The following is a 14,397-nucleotide window of genomic DNA, read 5'->3' on the forward strand; positions in this document are numbered from 1 at the left end:
GTAATACATTTTTTTAAATTACCTCGTTTTTATTTCATTTTATTATTTTTTATTCCGAGTGATTTTTGACATGTAACACTATTATACACTACACATAAATATCAAGATTACCTGCAAACATATTAACAACCTAGATCACATTCATTCCATTCAATCAATACTATTATAAGAGGTGCATCATCCATCATTTCTTTAAAATACAAGTATATACATTACACCTCCAATTATAAAGGTATCAATATATCTTAAGGTATTCATTCTTTTAATACTACATAGTAACATCTTGACTTAAAATATACAAAACCAATATTTACTTATTAGAAATTAATACAAAGTTCTATCTAATATAATAATATAACAAAAGGCTAAAGTGTGCACCGTCAAGATTAGGGAAAGGGGTGTGAGGTACTTGTAAGATGCACACAAATATAGATTAATACATGAAAAAGAAAGTTCAACCTAGAGTTCATTTTATTTATAAGCCTCATGTTTATATGGACATGGATAAGAGAAATAAATAATCTAATTGGACCCACCTGTAAATTATGTTTGGTAGTGTAACAATCAATTCCATCCAAATTGTTGAAGACAACATTTATTAATAATGCATTTATCAATTCCAATATTTTTTTTTATTAAAAATGAATTTGCAACCTAATAACTAATTATGAATTCCATACAAATTCTATTTCCCATCAAATATGAACTAAACAATAAAATTAACACAAATAATTGATATCCAACTAAGTATCCATCATTTATTCTATCCAAACTTATTCAATCTAACTTAATACTTTTTAATTATTATCAATTCTAAAAAAATTAATTTTTCTTAAATTTCTAGCTTAACAATAAATTTAGCAAAATTTAATTAGTACCCATTAAGTTACCCATCATTTCTTTAATTATAACACATCTAAGTTACAAACTTAATCTCAATTTCATCAAATAAAAAATAAAATCAATTCCATCCAAACCCAAAACAAATCCTAACATATATACACATCATGCATTAATACAACAAAACTATTTAGGAAAAAGTTGTAGAACACTTACATATATAAGGCAATTACAAATACCACAAAAACAAATTCAATAAATTAACCTAAATATAAATGGGTCACAAAAAAAATAGGAAAGTCTGCTTACTTGGTGTAATGAAGGTTCATTAGAGATAGAACTAAAAGAGAAAAGTGGATACTACTAACAAATATAGATTGATGCTGGTGGTTTGGGTGGTTGTATTTATAAGGGAAAAGAGAACTGTCTAGTTTTAATTCATTTAAATTTTCCAATATAATTTCCATCACCATTTCCATCAATATTGCTAATGTGTTGAATTACCAATGGGATTTTTATTGATTTTTTTATTCTATCGCAATTTCCATTAGAATCTACCGATAGGAAATATTATATTGTTATTTCCATCAAAAACTACCTATAAATTGTTTTTCCTTTTAACATTTTTGTTGTTATTTGCTAACTTTCTGGTAATGTACGATGAAGTGGTCATTTGAAGAACCATTATTTAATGGAGTTAACTTGATGACCATCCTGAATGGATGTGTATGGTATATTTTTGGTGGAGAAAGTTTAAGTTTAGATAAATAATCTCAAATTCAAGTATTTAGTTTTTAAAATTATGAAATAAATTAAGAAATTTTTTTGGTCAAACAAGAGCAATGAGTCGCTTGTGAGGGGAGTATGAAAAAATCATAATGTAACTATGAAAATTTAAAGAACCAATATTCAATATGTTTTCATAATTAAGTGTTATATTAATTTTATATTATTTTAAACATGTTTTATTTTATTTTCTTACCTAACTTATGTATGATAAATTAAATCATATATGATTTAACAATTAAGTGTACCAGGTTGTGTGATTTTTTTTATGACACCTATACAAGGCCAAGTCGAATGACATAGAGATGTGAAAAAGATATAGACCAAAGAATGTCATATATCATAATTGGGAAATGCATCTTGAGTTTATTGTATCAAAAACTCTTCTAAAACCTTCAGGAACCAGTAAAAAAAATCAAAATAAAAAAAACTTATGGTTGGATGAGCAAGCACACTAGAGGAGTGATTTCATTTACCCATCGTGCCTAACACCAAGTAAGATTTCATTGTTATATATTTTGTTATTTGTCTTGAAGTCTTAGTTATGTATTTATTAGTGAGACTTCTAACAAACTATTTAATATAAAAGAGAAGAACTGGGTCGAGAATAATTCTAATGGAGTTATACAAGAAAACTTATATAAAAAAGGGATATGATAAAATTTTCATATATATAAAAAAGCATATCTTTTCGTAGTAAGTATTTTGATAGTTATCATTGATTTAAAATTGTTTATCTATATCAATAGTATGAAATGTAATTGAATTTAAAAACCTGGTTTTATTTGGAGAGATATAACACCAACATAGTTGAGAAATTTAGCAAAGATACTTCCACTTCTCCTCATAATGATCTTAAGTATGGTTGAAGACTATTGCAAGTGATGGATCAAATAGGAACTAGATTTATAGTTTGCTTATGGCATCAACCTGAGAATTGAGGGAGTGTCATACTATTTTAACTTTAAACACGTTGTTTTCTAACCTAAGCTATTAATCATAGGAATTTGATGAGATTATGAAGCAAAAGATTCAGGAACAAATGGCTAGTGCACAACTCCTAGAACAAAATAGAATATATTTAGCTCAACAAAGTACAATTATAAGTGTATCATTTCTTCCCATGCTTGGACCTTTTGGTGCTAAATCTTTTCCTGCCCCTTCACCTTTAGCACTTCTGGTGAGATGTACCAGGTATGCTTCTCCTTATTGATCTAATAGTATTTCAATTGGAATTTGAATGGTTTTGACACTTGTATCTTTTATTGTTCATTTTTTACCTTTTATTTTATTTTTGTATATGAAATTCTACTTATCTCATTGTTGTGCATTATTTATATGAATTCACTACTTAAATCTTTAAACTGTGAGAACTTATATATCTACTTAATTTATTTAGCATTATTCATTGTGAAAATTGTATAAATTAATTTTTGGAGATACCTTTTATTGTTGTTGTGGTTTTATTATGAGTAAGCAATCATTGACTTTGGGATCATAACAAACAAAATAAAAATAAAATAAAATCTCTAATGAAATCGTCAACAAAATCAATATTTTATAAGCATTTTTGTCAAAAATTACATCAACATGTTTCTACCCATTCTAAAACTTTTGGTAAAACTTATAAAAATTATAGCAACTCGATGATAGAATATTTGGTCAGAAAAATATATGATGATGAAATTTCTAATAAAAAATAGGTGGTAAAAGTTGATTTTTAGACTTGAATATTTTATCGATGATTTCTTCAATATTAAAAATTGCTAATGGAAAAATAAACAACAATGAAATTTTTAACAAAAAATTAAATGGTAAAAACTGATTTTTAGGTGCAAATATTTTATTAATAATTTTATTAGTATTGAAAATTGCCATAAAATTATTGATAGAATAAAAAGACCTAATAATTTATTTTTTAATAGCAAAAAAAATATTTTTTATATACCAATATAATATTCCATCGATATTAAAGTTTAATTTTGTGGTAGGATATCTTTTAAGAGCCAAATATAAGTAACAATTGATATTCGTACAGGGCAACCATCCCTAAAGAGTATTATAAGTCAACTACATGATTAATTTTGTGCAACTCATAAATATAATTACAAAAAAAAATGATAATATAGTGTATTAATCAAAAATATTTTTAATAGATGTGACCATTAGTTTATTAGTTAATATTCTATATAGACTTATTGTCTTGTTAATAGAAATTGTAAATGCAGACATAAGAAATAAAAAGGCCAAATATCAAGTTATGAGATTAATATGCACATACATAGAACTACCATAAGAAATTTAGAAGGTTATATGATCAAAACCGGTTTTGTATATATAATACACGCATGATGACAAAGATAAAGACTATCAACAAGTTTGACCACTTGAGCCACCGCTCCTCCGCCGCTTCACGGGGAAAACATGACGGGAACTGCCATGGGTCGTTGCCAAGTGCCACTCCTCCAAAACCATCCCATCTAGCTCAAATTGGTGAACCCCACCAGAGCCATCATACAAGCACCCCTCCGAGTAACCGTCAAGACCAACCCGGCCAGGTGGCTTAGTTTTCCGGCGGCCGGCACCCACAGGAACATTTCGTAGGGCCCCACCTGCCGTCCAGTACCTCTGGCAGCCCTTACAGAAATATCTTGGCTGGTTAACATTGTAGTTGTTGAAGTAACAAAACTTGGTCTCCATGCTCTTACATCTAGGGCAAGGTATGACCTTCTCTGGTCTCTTGTCAATGGTTGGATTTTCCTTGTTTGGATTTTCCTTGTTACCTTCTTGTTTATCATGCAACGTAATTGTTGCTCCAAAGAGCTTGATACCCTCTCCTTGGCTAGCCATGATGGAGATAAACAAATTAAGGATGAGATGGAGAGAAAGATTAACACTAATTTGCGGGTTACTAAAGCCTAAATTAAGGGGAAAATGAGAGAGAAGATTTATTTGTAGATAGATAGGAATGGGAGGTGCTTATGTGCATATATAAAGTGCTAAAAAACATGCTGGAAACCCACCCCCCAGAAAAAAAAAAAAAAAAAAAAAAAAAAAAAAAAAAGGACTCATGTGACATAGCCGCCAAGGAACAAGTTAGGTGGCGTGGAAAAGCTGATGATGAGCTTTTTTGGTCCACATCATCAATCCACGTCATGAACAGTGGGGTGTATAAAAGTCTAAATGTGGGACCCATTACAGGTGGGTCGCGTACAAAGCGTCAAGGATAGGAATAAATTAAGGAGAGATAAAGTTTTGTCTAAATGGAAAAGTTCTAACCATAAGGAAAACCGAAGGGATCAAGGACTAAATTAAAGTACTCTGCATTTGCCTTTGAAAAGTTACTTTTGTGCATGGATATGGCCTTTTGCTTTTAATGGATTATGTTTCCACATCAGGGTAGTGGTAATTTTCTATAGGTAACTATCGGCACATTGACTAACATGTAGTGACAAGTAGAGTCAAAGGATATTGTAAGCAAAAAAAATAAAATAAACATGTAGCACAACACAAGGAAAATTAATCTGTTCATCAAAAACTATAATAAATGATAAAAATAATAATAAAAATATAAAAGATCGAAAGTAATTCATACTTTTGTATTAAATTTAATATAACAACAGTCTTTTATTGGTTTAATAATCTAAGAAATATTTTACGATAACCCAAAAAAAATGGATTAGAAGTAGAAAAACTATCCCGCATAAATCCTATAAATGAGATTGGAACTTGACTATTATATTTAATCGAAAATATCATCTCACAAAATTGCTTAAAATGATAGTTCTAGAGAAAACAAGTTGTTTGAAATGAAGAGAAGCTTTCACATCTCCAATTCCGAGTCAAATTGATTGGAGGAAATCTCATCTGACAGTTGTTTAAAAAAAAAGAAAGGAAAAGAAAAGGTTGTTTAAAATGGCGGGTGCTTTCATATTTCCAATAACGTACCATATCAAGTCAAATTGTCTAGAGAAGAGATAATTTATGACACTAATTTACCATATCATAAGTTTGTACGATAAAAAAAAAAAAAAAAAAGAATACAGACAACTCACATCAGAGACATCTTTCTGTCATGTCCAATAGTAAGATAATAGGGACTTGTATCCGTACGCACATATATATATATATATATGAGGATTTTGGTAAGTGGATGCATGTCATGGGGCATCTAATGGTGCATTGATTAAGCTGGACTGGGAGGAAGGAACATGAAAATCAAACTTTTCACATGCCTTGATCTTGGGGTGTCGTAGATTGGATTAGTGTTTGAAACTAGAGTAGTTAAAATAATTAAAAATAATAATTTAAAACAAAAAAATGAACAAGGTAGAGATTCCAAAGTATGAGATTGCACTGGTGACCTAGCTACTTGCTTCCTAGCTGGTGATTTATAATATGTGAAAGATTAAAGAACTATACATGTGGGCGGGTCATGGATTATATTTTAAACATGCAATGTTTAGGGGCATATTTTATTTATCCTTGAAAAAGTTGGATGCCGCTTAATGCTATTGCTTTTTGCTTAAAAAAACTCTTTTCACCTGTTTTGTGTGGCTTTGATGATAGCTTTGCTGCTTCCTTTACGTCTTTTGAAAATGTTGGGTTTGTGTTTAATTATGGGTAGCTTTCAGCTGCAATTGTGTCTATGGGGTTTTTTTTAATGAAGGAATCCGATCTGATTAGTATAAAAAAATAGCCTCTTTTCCACCAGTAACTTTTCCCATTTTATAATGTGGACAAGGAAGCATTTTCTCTCCTTTTACTTGAAAAAGAGATGCACTTTTTTTCTTTAGGATGCTTTAGAAGTCTCCTTTTAATTTAATAACAAAAGCATATTTTAAAAAGGATAAAGTGATTTGCATAAGTCTTCCTTTATGATACATAGAGCACCTCTCTTTCTTTCTTTTTTTCTTTCCTTCTTTTCTTTTCTTTTCTTGCCACTATATGACAGGTTAAGTGCCTACCTCATAATGCATGAATTTGAAAGCAGCAGAATATAATCTAGATCTGATTTATATTTGTAGTTTTATTCTTCATTTGAAACATATTGCATATCATTATTTTTATTGAGTTTCACTATAAATACATAATATCATTATTTTTTAGATTAAAAAATATGAACCATGTGAATCAGCAAGGACCACCTTGCAAGGCTAAATACTCCTAGGTGATCGATACCGAAGTAGTACCGTGAGGAAAGGGTGGAAAGAACCTCCATCGAGGAGTGAAATAGAACATGAAATCGTAAGCTCCCAAGCAGTGGGAGGAGCCCCGGGCTCAGACCGCGTGCCTGTTGAATAATGAGCCGGCAACTCATAAGTAGTGGCTTGGTTAAGGGAACCCACCAGAGCCGTAGCTAAAGCGAATCTTCACAGGGAAATTGTCACTGCTTATGGACCTAAACCTGGGCAATCCATTCATGACCAGGATGAAGCTTGGGTGAAACTAAGTGGAGGGCCAAACCGATTGATGTTGAAGAATCAGTGGATGAGTTGTGGTTAGGGGTGAAATGCCACTTGAACCCAGAGCTAGGTGGTTCTCCCCGAAATGCGTTGAGGCACAACAATTGACTAGACATCTAGGGGTAAAGCACTGTTTCGGTGCAGGCCGCGAGAGTGGTACCAAATCAAAGCAAACTCTAAATACTAGATATGACCTCAAAATAACAGGGGTCAAGGTTGGCTAGTAAGACGATGGGGGGTAAGCTTCATTGTCGAGAGGGAAACAGCCCGGATCACCAGCTAAAGCTTCTAAATGACCGTTCAGTAATAAAGGAGGTAGGGGTGCAGAGACAACTAGAAGGTTTGCCTAGAAGCAACCACCCTTGAAAGAATGCGTAATAGCTCACTGATCGAGCGCTCTCGCGTCGAAGATGAACAGGGTTAAGCGATCTGCCAAAGCTGTGGGATGTAAAAATGCATCAGTAGGGGAGCGCTCCGCTTAAAGGGAAGCACCCGTACAAGCAGGGGTGGACGAAGCAAAAGCGAGAATATCGGCTTGAGAAATGCAAACATTGGTGAGAATCCAATGCTCCGAAAACCTAAGGGTTCCTCCACAAGGTTCGTCCACAGAGGGTGAGTCAGGGCCTTTTCTCTTACTTTAAAAAAAAAAAAAAACCTAAAAATAGCACAAAAAAATTAAAAAAATATCTAATAAAATATATTTTTAAGGTGTTAATTTGTTCAGCGTTTTTTTAAAAGAATTAAAATTCAAAAATTACTTTCAACATGTTTGATTTTTTTACGCACTTATTTCAAAATCATTGATCAATTTTATTAAGTCGAGGTTGACGTTGTCTTTTTCAAAATATTAAAATACAAAAACAAATAAGAAAAAATAAAAAAAAAACAAAAAACAAAAAAAAAAATATTTGGACAAGGAACCAAAAGTGCCAAAAAAAAAATGGACTAAAGGTTTTTTAGTTACTTAGGGACCATGCAATTGGCGTGTGGATAATGTATGAGTTGGTTTTTGATTAATGAATGTATATTTTTGCATGTTGTCATTTGTTTTGTTTTGATTAATTCCTGATGTGTATATAATTTTTGCATTAGATTATATTTGTTTGTATTAATAAATTGTGTTGAACTATTTATAATATGTGAATGATATAACTTTACATATGGATATATTCGTGGGATGATGTTGATACTTGCATTTTAATTAAAATTATATGGACTTTATTTTGTAATGTCGATTAATCATTATGGACTTGAAATGATATAATTCTTAAAAGGATTTTGTGCCTCAAAAATGGAATCTTGTTGTACAAAGAGTGTGATTTTGTTTTCTCCAAAAAGATGTGTAAATAAAAAAAAATCACTAAAGAATCAATTCAAGAAGAATATAATCCTTAAAAGGATTATGTCCCAAGAAGTTGAGTTTTTCATCTAAAAAATACATAACCTTGTTTTCTTCAAAAAAAAAAATGTGTAAATAATTTTATTTTTATTTTATTGTAATTAAAAAGTCAACCCGTGAGTGATATAATTCTTAAAAGGATTTTACTCCCAGGAAGTTGAAACTTTGGTTTTCAAAAGAAAATATAAGGTTATGTTTTTATCAAAAAAAAATTGATATGAGAATGGTAAAATCTAAAAAGAGTTAAATACTCGTAAAGTTGAAAATTTACTTTTTAAAATAATAACAATACAAATTGCAGAATAAAAAAAAAAAACAACGCCCAACTTATCATTTACTATTCTTTTATATCCTGCGCCCAAATTCTAAAAGTAATGAGTATCAAATCACTATCATAGAAACCTTTTACGTCTAACAACAAATACAACTATACAAGAATCAAATTTATACAAATTCTTAGCATGCTTATACATTTTTATCATTAATAATACGAAGCAACTTACTTTATATTAGATGTTTTAGGATGATTTTTATTTTTTATTTATCATAACCATCCTATTTACCTATAAAAATATGAAGATATATCAATTAAAATAGGTTACTAAAAACTAAGTGACGAATTTTTTTTCTTATTTTTTACTCCTTTTCGCATATAGCTAGTTGAAGTATCCCACGTGGCAAAGATAATTTGCAATAAAAAATTTAAATTATTATATTTTTGTATTCAAATACCAAAACCAATACTAAATTAACTTTATATTTTCCAGTGAAACTTATGTAATTTGTTATTTTAGATATATAACATAATATTTATTGATATGTCACTAAATAATTATATGGTTAGATAAATTAAATTATTCAACACTATTATGTTCGTTAAAAAAATTCCAAATGTATGAGCGTGAAGATATTTTTATTGCCAGTGAAAGCAAAAAATCATGGTCATGGAACATTACTTGTTGTATGAAATCTCAAACCTATATTTTTCTATCTAATTCGATAAGCAAAGAATATGCATCTAATTTGCATCACCTCACAAGAAATGTCCATAAAGAATATGATACTCTATCCAATGCTTGCATCGTTTTTCTAAGAGATGCTTGTAGTGTCTCTAAATACTCAATTGCACTCATATAATTCTTTTTGAAGAAGACAACATGCAATAATATAAATTAATACATTCAATTAATTAAACACCAAAATCAATGCTAAATTTGGGGGGGGGGTGGATTTATATTAAATTAAAGTAATTTGTTTTATTTATTTTTTGTTATATATGAATCTTATATAAATTGTTACATTAGGTATATGACACAATATTTTATGGATATATTATTATACATCCACTTTGATAGAGGTAAAATTAATAATATTTTTGTAATAATGTTATTTTAGTTACTTTTAATTTTATAGCTACTAGCTGATCGAGTCGGGATAATTTTATTTATAATGATTGTAAATTGCTACTTAATATTTAATAAAGCAAAGTTATATTTCGAAAAGTAACTTCACTTATGTTTGTATATATATAATTCTATAGTTAATATAAATTAATAAATTATTCTTTATACTCTTATATCATTAAGTTTCTTATATATATGTGTGTGTGTGTGTGTTTATCTTATTAGTGTTGTGTAAACCAACTATTATTACTGTAATAGTTAAAATTACGTATATTTAAGTAATATTACATTAAATTTTCTATTATTAAAGTTATAAGTACTATTATATATGTATGTAATAATAATTATAATTATCTTTTTGGTGGTAAAATATACTATTACCATAGTCGAAAGAAGTGTAGAGTATTTAATGAAATAGTTCTAACTTCACTCAAGTATAATATTATTTAAATAAAAAATAAATTTATTATTATCATTATTAAAAATAAAACTGTAAGAATTATTATCATAATAGGCACTTAACTCTAATGAATTGTAAATCAATTAACATTAGTTTCCTTTCCACTTTTAAAAAGTTTCGAATTCAAATCTCTTTCAATTGAATAAATTCCGTCCTACCATCCAATTACTCGGTATTTGTATCAACAGATTTTCGTATCCCATAACAGTAATTGTTTTTTTTAATTTTTAATTTTAATAGATTGATTGATTGATACACCAAGCAAGCATGCCCGGAAGGTGAAAATTAATTTGACCACGTCCAGTTTTTTTATATACGCATTGTTGAAAATTCCAAACAGAAAATTGAAAGAGAGAAAGTTGCGAATAAAAAAAAGAGAGGAAAAAAAGATATGCGCACCCACCCATAGCATGAAGTGCCTTGATCATGTTACCAAGATATCATGATTTAAATAATAAGATAAATAAGAACGGGTTTGGAAAGATTAGTCCTAGCATGTTGCTTCCTGGTGTGGCTCTTCATCATCAACTTGTTTTTAATAAAATGAGGCAATCAAAGGATCTTTCCTTACTTTGTCGTCTATTATTTTTCTTTTTCTTTTTCGAATCAGTGGAAGTTGGAAACTTTGATGAGCTGCCAGCAGAAAACCAGATCAATATATACCAAAAATAATAATAAATAAAAAGAGAGAGAGAGAGGAGAGAGAGAGAGAGAGAGAGTGAGTGAGAGAGAGATTGTCAGGGGCTATTTAGCTGTTCTGGATGCATGCCTTGTGTAAGACAATATATACTTTCATTACTGTATCTCTCTTGGCTTATTAAGCAATATGGTAGGTTAGCAATTTTCTCTCCATATGAAATGTTTCTGGTCAAGCCGAAGGGTTCAATCGGAGAAAAAAAATTATAAACCCGACTGATGAAAAAAAAAAAAAAAAAAAAGCCCCCGCCACATATAAAATGACATCAAATTTTCACTTACAAGGAAAAACATAGTGACCCCACTATTCTTTTTTTTTTTTTTTCCAGTCCTTTTAGAATCACAATTATGTAGGGGTAATAGCTATCTAAAATCGATGCCAATCACACAGGAATATGTGCTAAAGTCACAATAAAAATAGCCCGTTAAGATGTTGCCTGCAACCTACCTCAGCTTGAACATTGACACTTGCAACGGAAAATATTTCGATTCATTATATTAGTGACCCGATCACTACGTAGAAGAATATTAAAGACATCTACAATGATTTAAACAAACAATTATTCTCGTATCATAGTAAATTATTTAGCCTGTTTGAGCAGCTGGCTTAGCCCAAAAATTAAGTGAAAATGGCACCAATCTCATGATCATGTGTGTGTCTTGGGCAGGAACTGCAAGATCTGTATTGCTTATTACATGTCTCATCTGTTTGTGTTTGCTTGGTTCAATCTGTTCAAGTTACATTAAAGTACACTTTTCCTTTCCTTGCAAGTCGTAAACTATAACCCTTGTTTTGGGTTCTAATAATTATAGTTTTAGCTCTTAATTTGTAGGCCTGCTGCTTGCAATTTGCGACTAATAATCTATTAGGTTTTTGAACCGTATATCATATGCAAGGCTAGCTAGGTATCCCCAATTTGTCAACTTAACTTAGCTTCCTAATTTAGTCACAGGAACACATTTCTTGGCCGGGTTTCTTGGATAAAATTGAAGCCGATGACATATTCCGAACATATACCTTAACATATTCCGAATGATGAATTAAATAATCTATATTGATTAGGATGGCAACAATAATAAATATTAGAATAGAAAAATGATTAACATAGTACTGCCATCGGAATCATTTGCTCCAACTAATTGACAACTTCCATTGTATCTAGAGTACGATTTCCCTTTGAATAAAAGGGATAAACAAACCAATTTTTTTAGTTTAATAATTGAACAGCATAAGAAAAAATACATGGACTTCTTGGACTCCAAATTGGGACTTTTTCAGGGTCGTGAGAGAGGCTTTTCATCTAAGGCGAATATTTAATTTAAATTGACCTCAAAACGATAATGCAGGCAATAAGATAAACAAACATATAATATAAAAAAATTTATGAGTGAAAGGAATTGCAGATATAAAATTTAAATTTACAATATTATTCTTTTTAAAAAATAATATTGATAAATTAGAACTCTTTAGAAGGTTTATAAAACCTTAATTAGGCCAAAAATCCTACCCCAACTAGAAAAAAATAAAAAATACAAAGAAAATAATCATGAGATCTGAAACAATGTATAAAACAATGAAATAGCAAAATTGACCCAAAACATGGCCTCGGGACAAGATTTTTTTATACCTTAAAATTTGATTGTCCATGCAGAGCCAATAGGGTTATTTTAAGAAAAATAGTCTCCAAAAACTCATGTAAAGATTTAAATATGATCAAACGGTCAGATAAAAAAATATAGTTTTTTTAGACCATCATTTGATCTAAAACAACTAGACTTCCTCTTAGATCTATACATATTCAATTGGTTTATAAACGCATATGTTAAGATATTTACATAATTTTTATGTGACAGATTTTTATTTATTTATGACAGATTCTTATTTATTTATGATAGATTCACATTTAACTGCTCAGAATTATTTGTTATTTCAAATTTGGTTGTATCACAAATTTTTGTTTTGATTCAATTATTCGCATCATTTTTTTTTCTTCATTGCAATTGGTAGTTTTAATTTGGTATATATATAGTTTGTATTTGCAAGAGATGATATAGCATGACAAATTATAACAGGATTGAAAAAGGAAAAAGAGAATGGCATGCACCATATGGAGAAATTTTATGTCCCTAGCTCTCAAATACAAAAACGCAAAATGACAATTAATTAGCTAGAATTAGGCTGATAAAATTGTTGACTAACCAAAATTAGGTAAAATAATAATAATAATAATAATAATAAATTCATTAATTTTAAAAATTTATATATAAATTACACAACGTTTTATTAGTATTACCTAAATTATTTGAAGAAAAAAATCAAATATAGTTTTTACTTTGATTTTTAAATTTTTAAAAAAATTTATTGGTCCATTTGGATTGGATAGTTCCAGGTTTTTTTTTTTAATATTATTGATTCCTACTAGCAAGAACCCCTTCTCTCTCTCTCTCTCTCTCTCTCTCTCTCTCTCTCTATATATATATATATATATATATTATATATATATATAGTGAATATTTAGTTGAGGGGTATTTTCTTTTTCCCAAATTGCAAGGAGATGTTCATAATTTAGTTTTTTTACTGAATTGTAGATTTGAATTAATTAAGAAGTTAAAACAGAAAATAACACACAAAAAAATGTGAAGTAATTAATTAATTTAGGAATTTTAAAAATTAAAATGACAATCTCCACAAGAGTCACACCATAGATAAGACAACCCATATATTCATAACATCAACATTTAATGTATTCATCAAAAGTTGTTGAGTGAGTTGAAAGTTTTGATATGTGAAGCAATTAAAGAAAAAGAAGAGAAACTGAAACGAAATTCCTCTGCTTGGTGTTTTGGATTTGATGAATGTAATGCACTGCTTGGTTCCACAAGTCTCAAGAAATTAAAACACCAAATAAAGGGAGAAACTATTTCCTCCTTGACAAGTCAAAAACCCTTCTTGATAAAGTAATTAAAATCTCCATTCTCTATATATTACTGTTTACTCTCAAATCAGGAAAGCATTTTATTTTCTAGACCAAACCTTAATTATCAAGTATAGCATCTTGTTCTACATGAATATTGAATAATCAAGCATGGCATGTCAATGTTTTTGTCTCCAAATCCTGCTAATCATGAGGGATTTATTTTTCTATCGCTCCACCCTGTTTGATTATATTATTGTGTTCTCTGAGTCCCATGGTTATTCTAGGAAGTGTTGAATGTAGCTTGTCTTCTTTTGTTTTGGCATCTGGTGGGTGCTTTTAGTTTTATTTCCTGTATGCATCTAGACATTAAGTCGCTTAACTAGTTTTTCATTCTTGGTTTCCTCAGTTTTTAGCTTGCTGTGCAGTAGAG

The 14,397-nt window shown here is 29.7% G+C and overlaps 1 protein-coding gene across 1 annotated transcript; it reads right to left on the reverse strand.

Annotated features, from left to right (window-relative positions):
• Window positions 1–3,870: 3,870 nt before the first annotated feature.
• LOC118053647 (dof zinc finger protein DOF1.5) lies at window positions 3,871–4,606 on the reverse strand. The gene has a single exon (XM_035064954.2). The coding sequence runs from the start codon at window positions 4,474–4,476 to the stop codon at window positions 3,997–3,999; it is 480 nt and encodes a 159-aa protein (XP_034920845.1). The 5' UTR covers window positions 4,477–4,606; the 3' UTR covers window positions 3,871–3,996.
• Window positions 4,607–14,397: the final 9,791 nt, after the last annotated feature.

This window comes from Populus alba, chromosome 4 (genome assembly GCF_005239225.2).
Source record: "Populus alba chromosome 4, ASM523922v2, whole genome shotgun sequence".
NCBI lineage: Eukaryota > Viridiplantae > Streptophyta > Magnoliopsida > Malpighiales > Salicaceae > Populus > Populus alba.